The 22,500-nt window shown below is 61.9% G+C and overlaps 1 protein-coding gene across 1 annotated transcript in view; it reads left to right on the top strand.

Annotated features, from left to right (window-relative positions):
• Nucleotides 1–22,500, top strand: part of LOC117640663 (gamma-aminobutyric acid type B receptor subunit 2) — a 151,074-nt gene that overhangs the window by 106,960 nt on the left and 21,614 nt on the right. Inside the window, exons 6-8 of the mRNA XM_034377446.1 lie at nucleotides 9,694–9,927; nucleotides 18,847–18,907; nucleotides 19,097–19,337. Of these exons, the coding sequence (XP_034233337.1) occupies nucleotides 9,694–9,927; nucleotides 18,847–18,907; nucleotides 19,097–19,337 (536 nt within the window). The remainder of the gene's footprint in view (nucleotides 1–9,693; nucleotides 9,928–18,846; nucleotides 18,908–19,096; nucleotides 19,338–22,500) is intronic.

The raw sequence follows: 22,500 nt of genomic DNA, 5'->3' as shown, positions 1-22,500 counted from the left end.
ACTTGCGTCGTGTGCACAGCGCTGGCACAGTGGAAGGCGGAGGGGAGGCCTTCTTGGCGATATCAAAGTGAAGCAGGGAAACGAAATTAGCGTCGTTTCCTGCTGTGCTGGCTGGGGCCTGCTGCTGGGCCTGCCGGGGCTGCCGGGCCGGGCGCCTTCCTGTCCTGCAGCCCTCATCCCCTTTACCGCCTTCCTGCTTCCTGCCGCCCCGCCCCGCCCCGCCCCGGCTGCTGAGCCTTCAATGAGACCCGCCCGGCTTCCTCCTCCATTTTCCGTAACAGGCTCCCAAATTTTTGAAAAAAAAAAGAAAGAATTTCGTATTTGTTTGACGCTTGGTGAGTGGAAACGGCCGTGGCCGGCGAGCCGCCCACTGGCCGTACTGCGAGTCGGGGCTTGTAGTCGCTTGAGGCTCTTCCCCGCCGGGATAAAAAGTCACCTTAGTAAGGACGGCCGTGTCTCGTTTTGCAGTGCAGGCGGGCGTGTGGTCTAGCCCTTAATGGTAATGGTAATGGGCAGCGGGCAACTCAACGCACGCGCGCGCGGCGGGGTGCCTACCCTGGAGTCTGCGGGCGCTCGCACCCGGCTGAACTGCTTCGTCACTCTGTCTCTGTCGCACTCGTGGCGCGTCCCGCGGGTGCGAGAGAGACAGAGCGAGCCCCCCCCCCTCCCCCCCGCCTGCCCATGCGACGGCTGCTGACCACACTGCGGTCCGGGCCGTGCCAGCCGCCGCCGGCCCACCGCAATTTTCGTGCCGATGGATTCGTTCCTCTGTGTGGCTTTGGCGTGCCGGGCCTCGGCCACACTGTTAAAGCGAAATCGCCGAAACTCCCGGAGAACTTTGTTTGGAAAAAAATTCTCCCTCACCTTCGAAAAATACTACAATCCTCACTGGTTCTATTTTTGTGCGAGTTTCCAACACGTGTAGTACAAAAATCAAATTCTTGAAATTTACTTTTGATGATAACTTGACAGGATTTTTCAATTTACTTTTAACAGTGTGGGCTGGGCCTGCGCGGCCCGCGTGGTCGGAGCAACCCGCTGGCCTAACGCAGTTACGAAGTAACGGACTGCCGCCTTTGACGCCAAGGCTGGCGCAAATGGAAAAGACAACGAGAAAAAAGGGCGACGCGCGCGTTGGTATTCGAACCCGGGACCGAGGGGGTGGGGCCGGTGGGGCCGGCGGGCTGTCCCCGCGCAGGTCGCCGAGTGGCGCGGTGACATCGGCGACAGTGGTAACCTAGAGGGCGGTGGTCTCGAAAATGGGGCGACTCGCCCTGACGGGACGGAGTCCCCTCGCCTCGCCTCGGCCGACCACGGCCGCTCCTCTCCCTCTCGCAGGGAAACTTGTTCTTGTCTGGGCGAGTCGCCGAGCCGCCGAGTTCGCCACTCAATCAGTCCGGTTGTCCGTCGCAAAGGTCAAGGCCGCCCCGCGACGGCACACTCTCCCGAAGAAAGCGAAAAAATAATGAAAAGGGAAAATTGAAGGGGGAAATGAAATCAAGCCGGGAGGGAGGTGGTCTCGAGGAAAGTGACAGTGCCTGCCGTCAGCGCGCCGTTTGATTCCGGACAGCGCTGTCTCTCTCGCACTCAGAGGCGGAGCGACAAAACCACTGCTCGGAATCGAACTGCCAGCCGTGCTGGGCTTTCATTCAGTGACGCTGCCTGCCTCGGCCTGCCTCTGCACGGCCCGTGCGGCACGTCGGCGGGGGGAGGGGGAGCATTAAGCATGCCTGCTACAGTGCTACGGTCCTTTTGATCAATCAGGCACAGAGCGAAGCGAGGGAGGAGAGCCGCCCTGTTCGGAGCGAAGCAAGGCGTGGCAAGGCGTGGCAAGGCGTGGCGGTGCCAGCCGCCAGCGCCAAGCGGGGCCCCGGCGCCACCTGCCAGGCTGCCAGCACACTCATTCCGAGAGCGGTCGCCCTGTCTCTCTCGCACCTACACGGTACTCGCCTAGAGTGCGAGAGAGACGGAGCGACGAAAACGACTCTCGGAATCGGTCTACAGGCCGCCTGGCTGCCAGCACCGGCTGCCCGCCGCGGGCAGCTTCACCGCGCGGTCCGACCGCCCCGACGAGCTGGCAGGCTGCAGCGCCGCGGGCCCCGTCAGCAGCGCTGCTTCGCTTTCCCTCCGATTTCCCTGCCGCTTTTCATTCCAGCAGCCACAATGGGAAAATCTATAAGAAAACCCTCCGCGGGAAAAATCCGTGCCACGGAACTCGAATGTGAAAAATGGGTGGCCTCGGTTGAGTGTATTGGCCGAGGCCCTGGCTGGCGCTGCAGCGGACTGATTCCGAGAGTCTTTCTCGTCGCTCTGTCTCTCTCGCACTCATAGGGCAGCGGTTCCCAACCTTTTTCGGTTCGCGACCCCAAATTTGTAACAAAAAATTTCCGCGACCCCCAGGAAAAATTTCGCGACCCCACGCGACCCCTCCTTTAGCATGCCTTTGATACAAAGTGCCATAATCCACCTTAGTTTGGGAGCAGTATTGCCGCAAAGTTGATCAAAACGGCCACAAATGTATTTTAAAAATCGTGTTTTAGGCCGACTTTAAGCAGCCACTGCGTCGGATCCGAGGCGGTATTTCGTCCTCCCTCAACGGGCATTTGGTCTTTGGACCTTCCTTTAGCATGCCTTTGTTACGGAGTGTGATTATCTGCCATAGTTTGGGAGCAGTATTGCCACAAAGTTGATCAAAACGCTCACAAATGTCTTTGAAAAATCGTGTTTTGGGCTGACTTTAAGCAGCCTTTGCGTCTGATCCGAGGCGGTATTTCGTCCTCCCTCAACGGGCATTTGGTCTTTAGACCTTCCTTTAACATGCCTTTGTTACGGAGTGCGATTATCAGCCTTAGTTTGGGAGCAGTATTGTCTCAAAGTTGATGAAAACAGTAAAAAATGCCTTTGAATGCCATTTTGATCCACTTTGAGACAATACTGCTCCCAAACTAAGGCCGATAATCGCACTCCGTAACAAAGGCATGCTAAAGGAAGGTCCAAAGACCAAATGCCCGCTGAGGGAGGGCAAAATACCGCCTCGGATCAGACGCAGTTGCTGCTTAAAGTCGGCCTAAAACACGAGTTTTCAAAGGCATTTTCGACCGTTTTGAACAATTCTGCCAGCCGGGAAACAGCCGCGACCCCAGGCGACCCCAACCACCTCGCCGCGACCCCTCGAAATTTTTTCGCGACCCCATTTGGGGTCGCGACCCCAAGGTTGGGAACCGCTGTCATAGGGCGTCCGTGTGGATGCTAGGGAGACAGAGGGACGAACACGACTCTCGGAATCAGCCTGCTGGCTGCAAGCGTGGGGGCTGTGTCTCTTTTTACAACGGCACCCTGGGCAACGCGTCCGTTCGCGTTCACCTCCTTGAGGCCCTGGCCAAGGCCCCGACCAGGTGCACGGTCTGGAAGGTTATTAGAGTGCTGTCGTTGTCTAGCGGCATTCTCTCTCTCTCTCTCTCTCTTTCTCTCTCTCTCTCTCTCTCTCTCTCTCTCTCTCTCTCTCTCTCTCTCTCTCTCTCTCTCTCTCTCTCTCTCTCTCTCTCTCTCTCTCTCTCTCTCTCTCTCTCTCAGGCCTGCCAACTCCAACGTAACAACCTCCCTCCCCCTCTTTGGTTTGCATTGTTTCCCGTTAATTTGTCCCCCATTCTGTCCGACGGCATTCCTCATGCGTGTGCAGGAAGGGAGGGGAAGGGAGGGGAGGGGAGGGGAGGGGAGGGGTCGCCGAAGTGGCGAGGGGCCGAAAAGCACACAGAGCCAGCCAGCTTAACGAGCGAGGCTTCAACAACCTCTCCGGCGTGCCGCTGCGACGCTGCGACGCGCTATGCGACGCGCTGTGCGTCCCGCTCAGGTAGAAGCTATGCCTGGCGGGCTCGCCGTCGTCGAAGCAAGAGCAGGGTAGAGGAAGGGGGAGAGAGAGGGGGGCAGAAAGCGCGCGTCTTGGTGCGTCGTATCGCTGGCACGACAAGAAGGACGGTGCGGTGGTTTATAAAGGGGTCCTGGGGCCGGGCGGAGGCTGCGGCGGCAGGCTCTGCTATCTCTCTCTCTCTTGCTCTCTTCTGGGAAGGGGCGTCCCGCGGGGGTGCGAGAGAGACAGGGAGGGGGGAAAGCGCCGTTCGGAGTGCAGGGCGGCAGTGTGAACGCAAAGCGACGCGCCTTTTCGCGGGTACGCCTTGCCTGTCGGCCCGTGGGCCCGTGCGGCGTGCGGCCTGTCGGGTCGTCGTCGCCAGGGCGCGGCACGGCGCGGCACGGCACGGCACCACAAAAGCTGCTCCTTCACAAGCTAATGAAGGTGTCGTCGTGAAAAATGTGCCCTGGAGGGACGGCTTTGCCGTATTGCCCCTCCCCCCTCCCCTCCCCCTCCCCTCCCCCTCCCCCTCCGCCACGCGAGGACAGGGAAACTGCTGACGGCAGCGCGCCGCGTCGCAGCGTCGCGTCACCACAGTGTGGTTCTAATTTTTTTTCTTTCACTTTTTTTTTGCTGAGTCGCGCGCTTGCGCTTGCGGGGGAGTAGGACAAACAGACCTAACGTATACAATATAAATGAGCCCCACCCCCTAGTTTTTTCGACCCTCTCAGCGGTTTGCTTATTTTCGTTGACGCGGGAAGTCGCAGCACGGGTACAGACAGACGCCGGGGATCCGTGACGCCTCGGCGCGAGTCTCGATGTCAGCCGTTTTAATCTCGGCCTATGTTGTTTTTCTGGGCAGTTCGTCGCCGCGTGAGCTCGGTGCGTCAGAAGACCGGCGCCGGCGGTCGAAACTCTCCACGCGTTTTGAGCTCCAGAGTCGCTAAATGGGACCCGACCTGAAAGTGTGACTCCACCAATGGATTGCTGTACCAACGAGGAATCCATTGGTGGGGTCACACGTTCGGTTCGAGTCCCATTTAGCGACTCTGGAGCTCAAAACGCGTCCGGGATTTTGACCACCTCCACCGCTCCTCTGGCCTTCTGTGCCCAGGAACATTGGCGTCAAATTTTCGGGGGGCGAAGTGGTGGACGCGGCGGAAAGACTGATAAAGTGCGAGGGGCCGCAAGGGGGAGGGGGAGGGGGGCGCCGTGCGTTGTTTTGCGACCGAATAATTCACAAGATAGGCCATTTTGGGGGGTATCGCCTAATTAAACATGAATTACTGTATTTGTATGCACGGCCGGGGCGGGCCGGCGCGGCCTGGTGATAACGTACGTGGCGCTTCGGCGCGCGTGGACCACACTGCGAAAAAAAATCATGTACAAGTTTAATTATAATAAGGAGGGAACGGCGGCGGGCCTCCGCGCGTCATCTTGGTCAAAGTGCGGCCGTCTGAGGAGAGCTGCTAGTTTATGCAGAGGCCCGCTGACGGAGACGGGACTGGTGCGCGACGGAGCCGCTAGGCGGGGTTGGCTCGCGAGAGCAAACCCGGAAACGTAGCACGTCAGGCAGCCTCAAGCTCAAGTCGGTCCACTGTGAAAATACCTGTAGGCACATCTTTATTGGCAGTGTTAGTTACATCCACCGTCAGGTACTTTCTTTATCGGTGTACTGAGAAAACCAACTCAGCTTGCGTCTGTTAACAGCGTTGACAGAGTTGTGTTCGTATCGTCGGCGAAATTCTCATCCTATGACGCTCCACCTCGGGGTGAAATCCAAAACCTCGCAGCACACCGCGTTCAAGTTGACCCCCCGTGGGTTCGGCGTTCCCCGCGGGTGCCACTAACCCAAACCCCCGCCGCCCCGCCGCTGCCTGGCTGCTTGTACAGTGCTGTACAGTGTGGGCGCTGCAGTTCGGCACTTAACCCTGGCGGCGGGGGACGTCGGCAGCGTCAGGGACGCTGGGTAATTATTACGGGGTGGTCACATCCAACTTGGAGCTCTGTTATTCCAGGTGCGTCATAGCGCCCCGCCCCGCCCCGCCCCGCCCCGCCCCGCCCTCGCAGCGCCCGCGGCCACGGCGTACGTAACAGGCGCTCACTCGCGTCTTGCTCTTGCCTCCCTTGCCCGCCGGTGCTGCTTCCTTGTTCCCAGAAGGGCCTCGGAGGAGAGGGCCGCCCCCCCCCCGCACGCGGCATCGACGTCGCCGAGTTGAAGGTCGCCTGCCCTTGACGCCCTTTCGGCGTCAGACTCCCGCGGAACCAGTGCGTCACGGCGCACAACGCGACATCGAATAATTAGCCAGCGTGTTTTTCTATCACAATGTGTTCCAATGTGCTCGAACCAAACGTGTGACCCCACCAATGGATTCCTCTTTCGTAGAGCAATCCATTGGTGGGGTCACACGATCGAATCGAGTCCTGTTTAGCGACTCTGGAGCTCAAAACGCGTCCGGGACTTTGACCGCCTCCACCGGTCCTCTGGCCCACTGTGCGCGCTCCAGCGGGGCGTGGCATGGCAGTGTACACTCCTCGTGGTGCGGCGGCATGCCCTCCTCCTTGCCGGACAACGCTGGCAACAAATCCCCCTCCCGATTGACAAATCCCTCCACGTATTTTTATGCCGGCGTACCCGGTCCCCACACGGGCCCACAAATCACCAAAGGACGGCCTAGAGTGAGTGAGAAGATTAGGGGCGGGATAAAATAAAAAGAGACGACGAAAACGCGTCGATTGTTTTTCCAGTGCATGATGGATGGTGGCAGCAGCAGCAGCCCGGTGCCCCTGATATGTCGGCGCTAATTTGTGGCGCCGGTTTGTTTGACGACAGCAACTAGGTCGGAGTAATTGCCGCCGAACGATAGTCTTTACATAGTTTTTACTTTTTTCGGCCCCGCATTTTCATCCGTCCTTTCCTCCGGTTTCTCCCATTTCCGAAATTCGACAGCGACCGGGAGAGCTAAAATCTGGAGGCCATTGTGCTTCTGGGTGGCGTATGCTGCACGCGGGAAATTGGGTTTCGAATTTTCCGACTGGGGGAAGGGTCTCTCTTTGAAAGTGGCGATGTTGACGCCAGTCAGCCAGCCAGCCACTGCCCGGGGCCTGAACGAACTCTACTTGCTTGGCAATGAAGTGTATTTGTTTTGGCAAAACTAGCGCGTCCCAGGCTGCATAATGTATAAGCTGGCTTCTACTCGGTCGAGGGGGAAGGGGTTGGGGGTGGGGCAGGCTTCAACTTACTCCAGTACCTGCTGCTGCGGCCGGCGGCTGGATATTTACCGAGCAAAGACCCCTGCTCCTGAGACGAGTTGAGAGAGAGAGAGAGAGAGAGAGAGAGAGAGAGAGAGCGAGAGAGAGGGAGGGGGGGAGAGAGAGAGAGAGAGAGAGAGAGAGAGAGAGAGAGGGAGAGAGCGAGAGCCAAGCAGAAGTGGCGCCTGGACCAGCCTAGAGGCAGCCGAGGCACAGGGCGAGGCGGTGCAGGACGTCGCACAGAGCGTGCGGAGCACAGATCGGCGTGCCCTGACTGTCTGCCCGTAGGGCTGCCTGCCTGCCTGCCTGCCTGCCTGCCTGCCTGCCTGGCTGCCTGGCTGCCTGCCTGCCTGCCTGCCTGCCTGCCTGCCTGCCTGCCTGCCTGGCTGCCTGGCTGCCTGCCTGCCTGCCTGCCTGCCTGCCTGCCTGCCTGCCTGCCTGCCTGCCTGCCTGCCTGCCTGCCTGCCTGCCTGCCTGCCTGCCTGCCTGCCTGCCTGTCCGCCGTGTCACGCCCCCAGGCCCGGCCGTGATAGAGACGTTTTAATTTGGGAAAATGACATGGATCTGCCCCTTTGATAAGGACACCGCCCGTCTGTCTGCCTGTCCGTCTGTCTGTCTGTCTGTTCGCCCGTCCGTCCGTCCGTCCGTCCTCACGGCTGAGGTTGTCAAAACGACAGGCATCGGCAATTAGCCTGGCAGTCGTGACAGCTTCGTTAACCCTTTGCTTAATGGCGCGTGCGACTGAAAGACTGAAACGGGCCGCGGCCTTGAGACAGTCCCCGCCAAAAGTGAGAACGAAAATCGATGATTTGATGGGCGGACGTGAAGGGGGTGGAGGAAAAAAAACAAAACTGCGGGAACGACAAACAAAAATATAACGCCGCGTCGCGTCGTCTGGAATATTTATTGGGTTCGGGTTTACGGGGCGGTACACGGTAAGGGAGGTCCGCGCGCATGGCGGTGGCATGGCGGTGCCTGGGGTGGCCCGCAGTCAACCGGCATTTCGACATGTCCGTGTGCAGTCAGCCGTCACACACACACACACACACACACACACACACACACACACACACACAGTGCGGTGGCAGCTTTTATTTATCAGTGTAGTCGTCGACGTGGGCTTGGCCGGCAGGTGCGAGGCGGTGGAGGAGCAGCGGCGGCCCGGGCCTTCACTTACAGTGGACGCCCCGTTTTTCTTCCTTAGCACACAATCCTCCGCGTTGTTTAAAATTCCCGGGCAAATATATGGTCGGCCGCCCGACCGGTCCGGCAGGGAAGGCCAGGCCGGCCGGAGGAACGCGTCTGTAGACACGGCGCTGGAAAACGTCGGAAAACCAGGAAAAGGCGGCGGAAAAATGCGGAAAAAAAACGTGTACGGAACATGCCGACAGGACGAGGATTCCTGGCGAATTCCTCGACGGAAAGAGAGGAGGCGACGCGTCGTCGGAGTCCTGTCGGACTGCGGCGCGCCGCGGCGGAGTGCGGGTACCGGGAGTATCCCGACGAAAGTCGCCGTCGCCAGAATGACTGATGGCCTCGCCTAGCCTCGCGCCAGCCCTAGCGCCAGCTGCCCAGGGACCTGCAGAGACACCCCCAGCCGCCCCCAGCCGCCCCCAGCCGCCCCCGCCCCTCCAATCCGTTCCGCTGGAGCGATGTAAATTTATCACGTCTTTCTTCCTTTCCCTCGGCCTTGTCGAACTGTGTGCCGAGTGCGCCTTGGCTTCTCCAAGCTCGACGGGCAGAGCACAGTGGGCCAGAAGACCGGTGGAGGCGGTCAAAATCCCGGACGTCTTCAGCTCCAGAGTCGCTAAAGGGGACTCGAACCGAACGTGTGACCCCACCAATGGACTGCTCTCCGAACGAGGAATCCATTGGTGGGGTCACACGTTCGGTTCGAGTCCCATTTAGCGACTCGAGTTCAAAACGCGTTCGGAGTTTTGGCCGCCTCCACCGGTCTTCTGGCCCACTGCGCAGCGCCGCCATCACGCCGACATCGCTCGCTCCCCGATCATGCCCCGTTTGGCGGTGTACCTGCATGCGGCCAACTTGCTGGCTCGGCCCGGCTGCGTTCCGATTAAATGCCACAGCACGGCGCGCATCAGATGGAATGGCGGCGATAGCGCACGGAGCGGCAGCCCGCGGCAGCCCGTACCGTTATCCAGCCACTGCCGCGGCCTCCATGCCCCGTGGCCCCCGTGGCCCCTGCGGCCTCCATGGCCCCCGTGGCCTCCATGGCATCAACCGGCCAGGGCAAAAACCAATGAAGCTGCCGCGTTGTTACACGTGGTCCGGGCCAGCCTGCTCACTGTGGGCCAGAGGACCAGCGGAAGCGGCCAAAACTCTAGACGCGTTTTGAGCTCCAGAGTCGCTAAAGGGGACTCGAACCGAACGTGTGACCCCACCAATGGATTCCTCGTTCGGAGAGCAATCCATTGGTGGGGTCACACGTTCGGTTCGAGTCCCCTTTAGCGACTCTGGAGCTCAAAGCACATCCGGAATATTGGTCGCCTCCACCGGTCTTTCTCCCACAACCGTCCAAAATGAAAACTATTTCTTTCCACAGCGGCTCACCAACTCGGCTTGTTGTGTTGCAGACGGCGGACGAGTACATGGCGGAGTACAACCTGCGGCGCGACAAGGAGTACTCGCGCTTCCACGGCTACACCTACGACGGCGTGTGGGCCGTGGCGCTGGCCATCCAGCACGCCGCGCACCGCATCCGCCACTACCGCAAGAACGACACCATGTCCAACTTCAAGTACCGCGACGCCATGTGGGAGAAGGTGTTCCTGGAGGCGCTCAAGAACACCAGCTTCGAGGGGGTCACGGTGAGTCTCTTCAGCCGGCTCGTTTGAGTCTGCTGGCGGGGTCAGGGCCGCATCGCGCTGTCTCTCTCGCACTCGTGGCCTGCCCCGAGTGGGTGCGAGAGAGACAGGGCCGGCCGCCGCGCCATCGGATTAGTATCGACTTGCTCTTGAGCCTGGCCGCGCGTGCGTGCCCGGCCGTGCCCGCGGGCACTTCTAGTGGCGTAGCACGCGCCGAGTGGATAGCGGCGCGAAGCGCGAAGCGCGAAACAGAGGTAATGAGCATGCTCCGCTTTCCCGGTTTTCGGCTCCGCTCCGCCGGATTAATCTTTTCGCTGCATATTCATGGGCAGAATCCCGGTAGCGGTGATGAGGCAGCCTCAGACTTCGCGCCTCGCCGGAGTCGGATTCCGAGCAGTGCTTCACGTCGCGCTGTCTCTCTCGCACGCCTCCGCCCTGCGCGTCGCCCCGTGAGTGCGAGAGAGACAGCGCCGCCCGGAATGAGCCACGCCTCGAAAGCCGAGGCGAAAGCCGACGCGAAAGACCTCCAGATGCGCTCTGGACACCAATTATTCCGCCGAGGCCCCAGCCGTCCCAGCCCAGCGCAACACCGGCAGTCGCGTCACAAATCCGGACTCAGGCGTGTTACAAGCTTTCGCCTCCGGCCAGGCTCGAATCCCAAAAAAGTTTTCGCCACTTGAAAAAAAATTCTGGAGGTTGTGTTGGAGTGCGGAGGTGCTTGATAGGCTGGCCGGGCCAGGACTAGGTCAGGGCTGGCGGGGCTCCACCGCAGGCCCGGCTGTGAAACCGCCGTTAACGCACAGGCATCAGCACCAAGGCGGTGGGGTTGGTAGGGGGCGGTGGGGCCAAAGTTGGCTACAGCAGGTTACGGTCGACAACAATGTAGACTGGAGGGGCATCGGTGTGGCTGGAGTCAAGGCTGGAGTCCCGCTGGAAGCCACCAGGCTCCTCCCCGCCACTCCGCAGTGATCCAGCACGGCGCCACACAGTGGGCCAGAAGACCGCCGGCGGCGGCCGAAACTCTAGACGCGTTTTGAGCTCCCGAGTCACCAAACAGGACTCTAACCGACCGTGCGACCCCACCAATGGATTCCTCGTTCGGAGAGCAATCCATTGGTGGGGTCACACGTTCGGTTCGAGTCCTCTTTAGCGACTCTGGAGCTCAAAAACGCGTCTAGAATTCTGGCCGTCTCCAGCGGTCTTCACAGTGCGGTGCGGCGCGGTCGCTGAGTCCGCTGAAAACGCAGCGCCATCACTGAGATAAAGCGGTCGATGTTATCATCATCGCTAAGTCGGCCGCAAAAAAGTGAATTTCATCCATAATCGAGTATCGGGGCCGCGCCGCCCTTCGCCCCGCCGTCCCGGGGAAGAGAGAGGCCCGAAAAAGAGGAGAATAATTTGGGCCAAATGACGAGGCTAATTCCTTTGACGATGCAGGACGCCAGGATGATGCTCATGTTGACCTCCCCGGCGCAGCGCCGCGGATAAATAAACAAGCACGCCTAACTTTCTTATTTTCGTTTTTTCCTTTTTTTTTTCAAGTTTCCGCGGAATTGAGTTTATGAGTTTGGGCTGCGTGCTAATTGCAGCTGGCTCGGCTTTGGCGCGCTTTGGCGTGCTTTGGCGCTCTCGCAGGTACGGGTTGCTGCGCGCCGCGCTCCTCGGTGCTTAACGAAGTGTGCCACGGACAAGGGCATTGCCGCACTGCCTGCCGGCCGGGGCAGCTTTGGCTGCTAAGCACAGCCACAAAGTACAGGCCGCGGAGCACGCCGTCGCTCCGTCTCTCTCGCACTCGTGGGGCGCCCCGTACGGCTGCGAGAGAGACGGAGCGACGGAAACGACCTCTCAGTCTCCTCAAAGCAGCGTCGCGATGTAATTGCAAGTTCGCGCCCGGCTGCCCACACGCCCCGCCACTGCTAATTTGCGGGACGGCGTCGCAGCGCTGCGCAGCGCGTTCCGCGCCGCCGACTTCCCCGATACCGGCGCGAGCTGCTACCCGCTCGCCCCGGCACACAGTGCGCCAGAAGACCCGGGCGGCCAAAATCCCGGGCGGGTTTTGCAGCTCCAGCGTCGCTAAACGGGACTCGAACCGAATGTGTGACCCCACCAATGGATCGCTCTCCGAATGAGGAATCCGGTGGTGGGGTCACACGCTCGGTTCGAGTCAGGTTTGACGACTGGCTCAAAACGCGTCTAGAATTTCGGCGTCCTCCACCGGTCTTCTGGCCCACTGTGCGGCTCCGACAGGGCGCGCCAGGGAGACGGCCGGGCTCTCCCTCTCTGTCGCACCCACGCGAGACGCCCCCAGCGTGCGAGAGAGACAGCACCGCTGGGAATCGTTCCGCCGAGGGCAAACCCTAGAAATGCGAGTCACCGTGAGCCTCCAGCATGCCGACGTCTTCCCTCCGTAAGCTCCGTGACTGCTGTGGGGTTCCAATTATTCGGTCTCGAGTCGCGTCGGCGGGACGAGCACGTGCCGCGCCGTCTCTGCCTTTCCCTCCGTCTCTCTCGCTCTCGCTCCGTGGAGGGCGCCTGCACCGTAATAAGCCCACAGCGTCCCGAGTCCCGATGCATCGTCACCAAGTGTGCCGTCCGGACCCCTTCCAGGTCCTCCAGCCCTTCCAGGCCTTCCGCGGTCCTGGAGTTGAGGAGGTGAAATCCGAGGGTCGTTAGGATCAGGTGGGGTCGCCGCGAGCGGGGCGGGACGGGGGGAGGGGGGCCGGCCCTACACGACTTGGTGGACCGGCCTGTGCCCCAATAAAGATAAAGATGGCCACGGTACGAGCGGGCGTGCTGTTGCAGTGTTGTCACGGCACGGCCCTGTGACTCGCGGGCTTGGCGGCGGCTTGCCCTCGGGCTTGCCGGTCCACTTGGCCACCACCTTTCTGCGTCCCCCGCCGCGGTCCCCGCAGTCGGCCGAAGCCTCTCTGTAGGCGCCCTGTTGTCTGCCCCGGCCTGCCCCGCCTCGCTGCTCCTTTTTTGGCGTCCTTTAGGCGTCTTTGGTCGTCCCGAGTCCTGAGCAGAGCAGTGTGCCGCGGGCACTGTCAGGCGGGCCGGCCGGGCAGAGAGAGAGAGAGAGAGAGAGAGAGAGAGAGAGAGAGAGAGAGAGAGAGAGAGAGAGAGAGAGAGAGAGAGAGAGAAGGACGGCGTGTCTGTTTTCGGGCTTTGTGTTCCAAACCAGTGACATTGATGACATTGGTGGCTTTGGCCCGACCGCTCAGGCGGGCTCTTCTAAGGCTCCGGCCGCCCTTGCGCCCCCTAGGCCTCCAGGCGCCCAGCTAGCGTAGCCACCCGGCGGGCGGCCTCACTATCGGGACGGCGCGCGGGTAAGGTGGCCACATGGCCGGCGTCACGGTGGAAGTCGTAGGGTTGCCACACGGCAGACTAGCTGACGAGTCACATTGCGTGAAGCAAATCCTTGATGAGACACTGGGAAACAAAGGCCTTTCTGCTTAGCCCCAGCCCCGCCATGGCGCGCCACCCTGAAATAATTCCAGCCGGGGTTGGGGCTGTACGACAAGCCGTGCAAGACTGCCGGCTCGAGGATCCGTCCCGGCCGATCCGGCAGCGTCAGCAGATAGACTGCCTCCCTATCTCGCCGGGTGCTGCTGGCCCGCTGGCTCCGAAGCGCGCGGCCGGCGACGTGGACGCGACCCTGGTCGCAGTGTGCCCCCAGGGAGGCCCGGGGAGGCGCGGGGGTCAGCAGGAAAGTCTTGAAAAGCTCCTGTCTCGTAGTTTGAAAGCCTCACGAAACCGCTGGGTGCCTACCTGCCTACCATGGTCAACTCGGGTTCAACTTGAAACTAGTTTTCCGTGAGGTCCGGTGAAAATGCCTCTGGAGCGCCACAGGCTTCGCCCGGATGTCTCGTTCAATAATTTCAGTCACCTGCTCACGAATCGTTAGCGGCCTCCTGGAATTATTAAGGCCTAAGCCAGACAGACGATGCGAAGCCGTGGGGCGATCGGAAACAACAACAACAACGCCGGGCAAAAAAAAAGGAGACAGACAAAAACCTGGAGTCGAGTGCAGTCTATTCTTCTTCTCCCGGACACTGCTTCGCTCTGTCTCCCTCTGGGCGGCAAAAAGCGGAGAGAGAGCGACGGAGACGGAGAGGGAGGCGAAGCCGTTACTAGGGGTCACCGCCAAAGTTAATGCGATTGCATTGGGCGCGCGGCGCGGCGCGGCGAACTTGGTTAAGGTGAAAAACGAGGCCGTCCTCCGCTAAGCGCGCCTGCACTGCCTGCAGCGTCGCGCTCCGTCTTTGTGGCCACACGCCCCGGGCCACACGCCAGAGCGAGACAGAGAGAGAGGGCGGGGGGATAATGAAGTGACACCGTGTTTGCCGAAAGGTTTGTCGAAAAAATTGACGACGGTTTGTGGGTGTGTTTTTCTTTTTTTTTGCCTGTCGTGTGGCACGCCGGTTGGGTACAAAGGGGGCAAGCCCTTGTGTGCGTCCCGCCTGCCGGTGTGGCGGGCCGGCCCAGGCGACGGGGGTACTTACAAAAGAATAGCAGGTGGCAGTGGGGGGGGGGTCTCGTTTGTCATGCAGCCCATTACGAGGCGCACATTGTGTTTAATCCGTCGAGGCCCCATCCACTTGAGGGTGTCAGTCTGGCTCGGGGAGGCGACGTGGGCCATCCGGAGTCCGGAGGCAGCCAGGCGCTGCCAGGCCCAACCGCAGTGGGCCAGAAGACCGGTGGACCGGTGGTCGAAATCCCGGACGCGTTTCGAACCTCAGAGCCGCTCAATGTCACTCGAACCGAGCGTGTGACCCCACCAATGGATTGCTCTCCGAACGAGGAATCCATTGGTGGGGTCACACGCTTGGTTCGAGTCCTCTTGAGTGACGCTGGCCCTCGCAGAACGCGTCGAGAGTGTTTGCCGCCTCCACCGGTCCTCTGGCCCACTGTGGGATGCCACCTCAATGGCCTGCCAGCCGCGCTGCCGCGCTCGGCGGGGCTCATCGGCTGGACGGACTACTTTTGTATAAATTTACGAGCAGGTGCCGTCGGGGCGAAACTTTAATTAAGTTGAAAAGAGTTCCGTCTGCTGCGATCCGGCCGTGCGGCCCAGACGGGACGCGCCCGCCGAGTCAGCGATAGGCAACCCGCAACAGGCATTGCCTACACTGGCTCGGCCAATCGGCGTGATGCGTGCCGAAAGCAAGGAGCTAATTTTAACATTTATAAACACGACACGCATTCAGAAAACAGCGGCGTGAGGCGCTGTTCCAAAAATAGCGATGCCGGGCGGTTGCGTGCCTGACTGCAGAATGTGTGTGGCGCGCTGTTGCTATTGGACGCTGCCCCGGCAACGTGTATTATGGAATTCTGATCGGCACACGGGGCCGCGGGCGGCCAGGCCGATTCTGAAAGGGGTTCTCTGTCTCGCACTCGTGGTGGTGCGAGAGAGACAGTCCGCCGCGGACAATGCTGAGCATGAGCGTGCGGTCCCGCCACTGTCGGTCATCTTCGTGTCATTGGTCGCAAGTTTCCAAGTTATTCCTGCCTCATTCGGGCTGCAAATGAGCGGTCACTCTATTGTTGTTGTTTTTGGCGCGTGTTTTGCTCGCCAAACTTGTCATCGTTATTGGCCCGGCCCACAGTGTGCTGCCAGTGTGCCAGTGCACTCCAACCCCGGCCAATTCCAATAATGACGACGGGGCTGATTACATTTGCCGTGCAGGTACTTCGTCACTCTGTCGCGCGGGAAAATATAAACAATTGCATCGGTGAAAACTTCTCCGGGAGTGAATTCAGCTGTCATGAACCCGCCTGTAGCCAAGTTACACCGAAAGAGACCGAAAGCGCGCGCGCGTTTAAATTCAAAGTTTGTTTTGCTCCTTGTGCCACTGTCGGGTTTAGATGTGCGGCCGTGCCGTTTCCGGCGGAAGTGCTCCCCGCCACGCCCTCGCCGCGCTACCCTCGCTACCCGACCCGACCCGACCCGCCCGACCCACGACCCACCCGACCCGCCCCGACCCGCCCGCCCCGAGCCCGACCCTTGCAGCCTGCCGTGTTGCCACCTGGAGGGGCATCTTTACTGCCTCAGTAAGATATTGGGTGGGCGGTGCGGTGAAGGGCCGCCTCGGCTCGGCGGTGGCGCGGGGTCCTCGGTGCACAGTGGGCCAGAAGACCGGTGCAGGCGGCCGAAACTTTGGACGCGTTTTGAGCTCCAGAGTCGCTGAACAGGACTCGAAGCGAGCGTGTGACCGCACCAATGGATTCCTTGTTCGGAGAGCAATCCTTTGATGGGGTCAAACGTCCGGTTCGAGTCCCATTTAGCGACTCTGGAGCTCAGAACGCGTCGGGGATTTTGACCGCCTCCACCGGGTCGTGGCCCACTGTGTGGTGGGGTTCTCGGCGAGGCACTCCAAGCTGTCCTCGCGGCACCACACCCTCGCACTCCGCAGCAGTCGAATGCAATTTTGCGCCTTCGTGAGTCCCGCGCACTCGCCGCCTCCGAGGAGGGCGTCGGGGTCCTCGCATCGAGGGTCGCGTTTGGCGGCGAGCTCAGTCAGCACCCCCGGGAACCCGAAGCCCTCTGGCGGGCTGCTCCCCGCCCCCTGCGGCTTACGGTGTGTCGAAGGTGTGACCTCCACTTCCCTTTGATTTCACGAGGTGTTTAGCGCGATAAATCGCGAGTCGACTTGCGCTGCTGAACTTGTTCGATCCGTCATCGCGCACGCCGTGCCCGGAAGTACCTCACCGAGGCCGCGGCCGTGCCTCACCGGACGCGCCAGGAATTGAACGCACTGCGGCCGCGGTCAGATGGACTCGGAATAAGCAGTGGCGTGGGCGCCGCGCCCGCCATGGCGATGGCGCGATGCAACGGCCCGGCTGGGCTGGGCTGGGCGCGGCTCGCACCGCCTTGGCTCCCTTCCAGTGCGTAAGCACTTGCCTCGATGGCGCGATCGGGGCAAGGCCAGGCCAGGCCAGGCCGACCCAGCCCGGCCGATGGCTGCAGGGGTTGAGAATGGCCCGCTTCCAAGGATAACTCAAAATGAGAAGTCGGGCGGGGCGGAGCGGGGTGTGGTGGCGCGCCGCAACCGCCGGCCCTTCTTATTTGCAAACCGTCTCGCCGAGCGGCCGAGCACCGACAAGGGCCCGGACCAAGGCCCGGGCCGACCGGGCGGCCACAGGAAAAAAGAAAAGAAGGGGGAAATGTATAAAAAGGATATTAGGCGAAAAAGAAAATTAATGGCTTTGTCGGGGACCGGCTCGCGGTCCGCGGTCGGGCGGGACGGCCTTGATCTGGCCGGCCGGGCCCTGATTTCCGTTTCCGGTTTGAAAAAATTGGAAATTTCCCACCACGCGGCGTTTTCCTTTGCCCTTTCACCTCGACTGCGTCTGATGTGACTGCGAGGTCGCCTTTGTTTGTCTCCCTCCCTCCGAAATGATGAAAATGCGCGGCAAGCAGCGCGAAGCAGCGCGCCAAGTCCTCTTTAAACATTCCGCTTTGTTTTCCCTTTTTTTACCGCGTAAAGTAATTATATCCTTTGAGATTAACGGTCTTTCTTCTTCCATCTTTATTCCGACTTAATTACGCCAGTGTGACGTCGCGGTCACGTTGCGTGGCGCGGCGTGGTCACAGTTAACGCTCGCCTCGAGGAACGTCGTGCCACAATTAGGAGGGCACTGCACTGCGAGAAAACGCTTCGGATCGACGCGCCGTCGCCCTGCCGCCGCACAGTGGGCCAGAAGACCAGTGCAGGCGGTCAAAACCCCGCACGCGTTTTAAGCTCCAGAGTCGCTAAATGGGACTCGGACCGAACGTGTGACCCCACCAATGGATTGCTCTCGGAACGAGGAATCCATTGGTGGGGTCACACGATTGGTTCCAGTCCTGTTTAGCGACTCTGGAGCTCAAAACGCTTCTGGGGTTTTCTCCGCCTGCACCGGTCTTCTGGCCCAAAGTGCGCTGCAGTGGAAGAGGGAAACGGGAGCGCGATTTTTCATCGCCGGAAGCAACGGCAGCATGGCGGCCAGAGAGGACTCTAATAGAAGAAGCGCGCACGGATGCCGGCCGCGCCAGCCGGGGAGAGTTCCGGTAAAGGCACTCGACCTTGTTGTTGAGGCCGGGGCGCGAGGGCCGGAACCGCGCGCCGCTGGATCTGTCCACCCGCGGGGCGGCGGGGGCTCCGGGGGCGGCCGGGGCCCCGGGCAGTCGGGACGGGTCGGGACGGGATGGGAGATAGCGCCCGCTTTGGCAATGTATAAGGGCTGGCCTGTTTAGTGCGCGCGAGCGGCTGGCCCGGCTGGTCCGGACCCGCGTCGCGCTGTCTCTCTCGCACCGCTGCGGCGCGCCCCGTGAGTGCGAGAGAGACAGGGCGACGGAAGCGCCGTTCGGGGCCAGCCCCCGCGCCGGCCTCTGTGACACCGACCTCATTGTCTCCGTATCTGAATCTCAATGGGCCGCCGACAGAAAAGGAGGGCCGGGCCGGCCGGGCTGACGAATTGGCGACAAGGGGGGGGGGCTGTTCCGATTCGTGGTCTCGGGGCTTAGTGGCGGGGCGGGGCGGGGCGGGGCGCGCACCTTTCCAATATCGAGGCCGGCTTGACCAAGGCGGGGCGACGGTTTGGCTTGGCGCGGTGAAAGTGATGCGATTCCGCCGTGAAAAGCCAAGGGAAGAGGGGGGGGGGAGCTGATTCGGCATCGGCAGTGTCAGCAGGGCAGTTTGTCCCTTTTATTACTGCCGGGCCTTGAGACAAGATTCGTTTCGCTCCGTTGTGCTGCCTGCCGGGTGGCTTGCCTGTGCCATTCGGCCGGCCTGGTTGCCTACCCGGCCTGCCCGCTCCTCCTTTTAGTTTGTGATTGATATTCGTGTTGGCGAACAAGTCTGCTCTGTGCGTGGCTTGCGTGGCGCATGGCGAGGCTCAGCGCTAAGCTCCCGCTGACACACTGTCTCCGTTCTGTTGCAGGGCCCCGTCCGGTTTTACGACAACGAGAGGAAAGCCAACATCCTGCTGAAGCAGTTTCAAGGTGAGTCCCTCTCCGGCGCCGCCGTCCCGTCCCGTCCCGCCCCGTCCGCGCGTCCCGGCTTGTCTCGAGAACCGGGACAGTCGCTATACAAGCGCCGCGCGCGACGGCCGGATGACGACTCTGCCTCATTGTCCCCCTCGTTGTTTTGCACCCTTTGTTGTTACCGGCACACTGGCATGCTTGCTGCAGGCGGCGAGGAGATCAAGGTGGGCGAGTTCAACGGCGTGACGGAGCAGCTGGACATGGCGCGCGGCCACCCGGTGCTGTGGCAGGGCGGCCGGGGCATGCCGCCCAAGGACCGCACGCTGCACCAGATCCAGCACTCGCAGATCAACCTCACGGTGTACGTGCTGCTGGCCTCGTGCGCCTCCATCGGCATGCTGCTGGGTTCCTTCTTCCTCATCGTCAACATCCGCTACCGCAACCAGAGGTACGCCACCAAACACCTGTTGACGGCGCCGTGTGTGCGCGCGGTCGCTCTGTCCCCCTCGCACTCGCGGGGCGTCCCGTATGGGTGCGAGGGAGGCAGAGCGGCGAAAGCGGCTCTCAGTCTACAGGGCGCGCTATCGCTAGATTAGTGTACAGTGGCGCGGCGGGGAACTCCGCGCGTCCCAGCCAGGCGGACGAGCTCATCCCGGATACACGCGTGCATACGCCCAGGCTAAAAAAGAATTCGAAAAAACGCGCGTGGGGGAGTTGAACCAACAACCTCCACTTTCGGATACCGACGCCTCTGCGCGCGCGGCTACCCGTCGGGGGGATGAGCCTCGGTAAGTGCCCGCGGCCCATCTCGCGTGTCCTGGCTGCGGTCCTGCGGGCCGACTCCCCTCTGGAGACTCCAGGACTCTGGTCCAATTAGCGTCCTGTCTGCGTGCCCGTCGTGGCCGTCGTGGCCGTCGCGGCCGTCAGGGTCGTCTTGGGTCGTCAGGGCGGACATGACGTGCCGAAAAGCGACGCGGCAATCACAAAGCCCAACTTTCTTGGCGTTTCCTTTCTCCGTCTTTCCTTCTTTTTTTTCGAGTCCCTTTGCGGGCGCAGAGTGGAGCGCGGAGAGCAGCGCGGAGAGCAGCCTCCCGGTCATTCATTCCGCAGTCAAGATTGGGCGCGCAAACGGATCGCGGGTGCCGGATACCGTCGGCGGGCACTGAGGCACTGCCAGGCAGTCGTTCCACCGCCACTTGGCTTTCTTACAATGACTTTCAATCCGGCCCGGCAAATATTTGGGCGGCGAGGCGCGGACAGTGGCGTGGCGAGCTCGGAAGAGCCGAAGGCCGAGCCGAGGGCCGAGCCGCGCGATCGGGGTCCTCATCTGCCATCTGCAAATAGCGTCCGGCCAAAAGGGAAAGAGGGTGGAGGGGCGCAGGCGAGGGGCCACGGCTAATTCTAAATATTTGGTTTCCCTTCCTGACGGCCTGCCGGTGTGTCGGCCCGGCCAGGGCAGCCAGAGCCAGGAGCCAGGCGGATGGGGCCGAACTGGCTAGCGCGTTGACGGGGACGTCGGGGGCCTTCGGGGTGGGCCATGCACTGGTGTCCGGCACAGTGCAGGTCCCCTAATGGCCGCTACACGTGCCCTGAGGGGAGGGGGGGCACGTGTAGCCTGCACACCGGGGTGGCTGCAACTAAAAGGCGGCCTTGTTCGTGGCCCGTGTCGCGTCGGCTGGCCTGGCCGGGCCGGCGGCGGTGTAGTCAAACTCACGCCCCAGAAGTGGGACAGCGTGCAGCGGTAGAGCCCCGGCGCGCCGGGCGCGCGCCGTGCTCGCGTGTAACACTATCCCGTTGGTGGCGGCGCTGTGACTGCGCTCCTTCGGGCCGTTACGCTCTAACGAAGGCTGGGCGGGTGGGGCGAGTCCGGTGGGTCCTGGCGGCACGACGGCGACCTGGCCGCGTCGCCGCACAGTGGGCCAGAAGACCGGTGGAGGCGGCCAAAACTCTAGACGCGTTTGGAGCTTCGGAGTCTCTCAACAGGACTCACACACGTTCGGTTCGAGTCCCACTTAGCGACTGTGGAGCTCAAAACGCGTCTAGAGTTTTTGTCGCCTGCACCGGTCTTCTGGCCCACTGTGCGCCGCGCCGTTCGACGGCGCTTTGCGCGGAATGCCAAGGCACGGCCAAGGCACGGCCAAGGTGGGCGGCCTGCCGGGCCCTTCGGAAACCGGTACACTGGCAACGCAAATGAACGCGCTTTAGTGGCCGTTGGCCTTCGGGTCGCTTGAAAGCCCCGCGGCTTGGACGCGCGACGAACCTCCACGGCCTTCCTGGCCTTCTTGGCGTGTCGCGATAAAACGGAATCGCTTCTCAGGGAATTGGGTGCGTGCCGTGCGCGCTGCCGCCCAGCACGAGGACGCCGAGGACGCCGAGGACGCCGAGTGCGCGGAGTGGAGCCCCTGGTGGACACGACACTGGCAGGGCGGCCCCAGCTGCGCCCCGCCCCGCCCCGCCCCGCCCCGCCCCGGCCAGCTGCCCGATAGGTGCGGCGGAAAGGGACAGGGATTGGGATTGGGACCCAAATTCCGGGCTTTACTGTCGCGCACGCTCATTCTGAAGAGTTCTCCCTCCGTCCCACTCATGAGGCGCCGCGCAGGGGTGCGAGAGAGAAAGAACGATGGAGTGACTGGAAGGGAGAGGAGTGTCGAGCGCGCACTGCCCCAGTGATTGGCAGTGGGGCGACGCGGACTAATTTCGCGCCAATATTTCGCAAACTGTGTCGCTGTGTATCTCCGAGCCGCGAGACAGTCTCGACTGGCGGCTTGACGAATGAACCGGAACGATGGCATTAGTGTAGTCAACAGCGCGGCCGCGATCGGGGCGGGGCGGGGCGGGGCGGGGCGGGGCGGGGCGGGGCGGGGCGGGGCGGGGCGGGCGGGGCGGGGCGGGGCGGGCTAGGATTAGGCGGCCGGGGTGCGACTCGCAGGGCGGCGTGCGGCTTAGGGCGGCCGCGGGCTACTCGACCAGTCGATGAATACCAAACAGGGTCCGAGCAATAAACGGCCGGGGCGTGGTGGGGCGGGGCGGCGGCGGGGCGGTGGCGGGGGCGGGGGAAGACGGATGAACGGTTAGAGGTAAATTAACCATAGGCGAGCTGCAGGCCGGGCCCGGCTTGCCCGAGGCTTGCCCGGCGGCCTGTACAGCAGCCAGCAGCGACACGCCGGCCATGCCTTGACCCTCTTCACGGTGGCGGCCCGGCGGTGGGGACGAGCTCGGGGACGAGGGCCGCAAAGCCTCCCTGTCCGCCCCCCGCCGCCCCCGCCGCCCCCGCCGGCCGGGCGACCTTGGCGCCGGTATCAGGTTCAAGCGCCGCCACCGCCGCCACCCACCGCAGCGTTACTTTTGCGCCAACAAACTCATCGCGGTACGGTGACACCAAGTTGGGCCGGAGGCTGGGCGCGGCGGGGACGGGGGGCGGTTAACGGGGAGGGGGGGGGGGAGGGCTAAGTGCGCGCGTCCGCCTCGCGTCCCTCCGCCCCGCCCGCCCCGCGCAAACCCTCGGGAGTCATTAAGCACGTCACCAACTTGGTTAATGGTGATAGTCGAGGCTAGCCTGCGCCCCGCGCGATGCCACGGCAATGGGGAAATATGCATGGCGACGCGCCGCG

The sequence above is a fragment of the Thrips palmi genome, unplaced genomic scaffold (assembly GCF_012932325.1).
Source record: "Thrips palmi isolate BJ-2018 unplaced genomic scaffold, TpBJ-2018v1 HiC_scaffold_12, whole genome shotgun sequence".
NCBI classification, from domain to species: Eukaryota; Metazoa; Arthropoda; class Insecta; order Thysanoptera; family Thripidae; genus Thrips; species Thrips palmi.
This window is presented reverse-complemented; position numbering and strand designations above follow the sequence as displayed.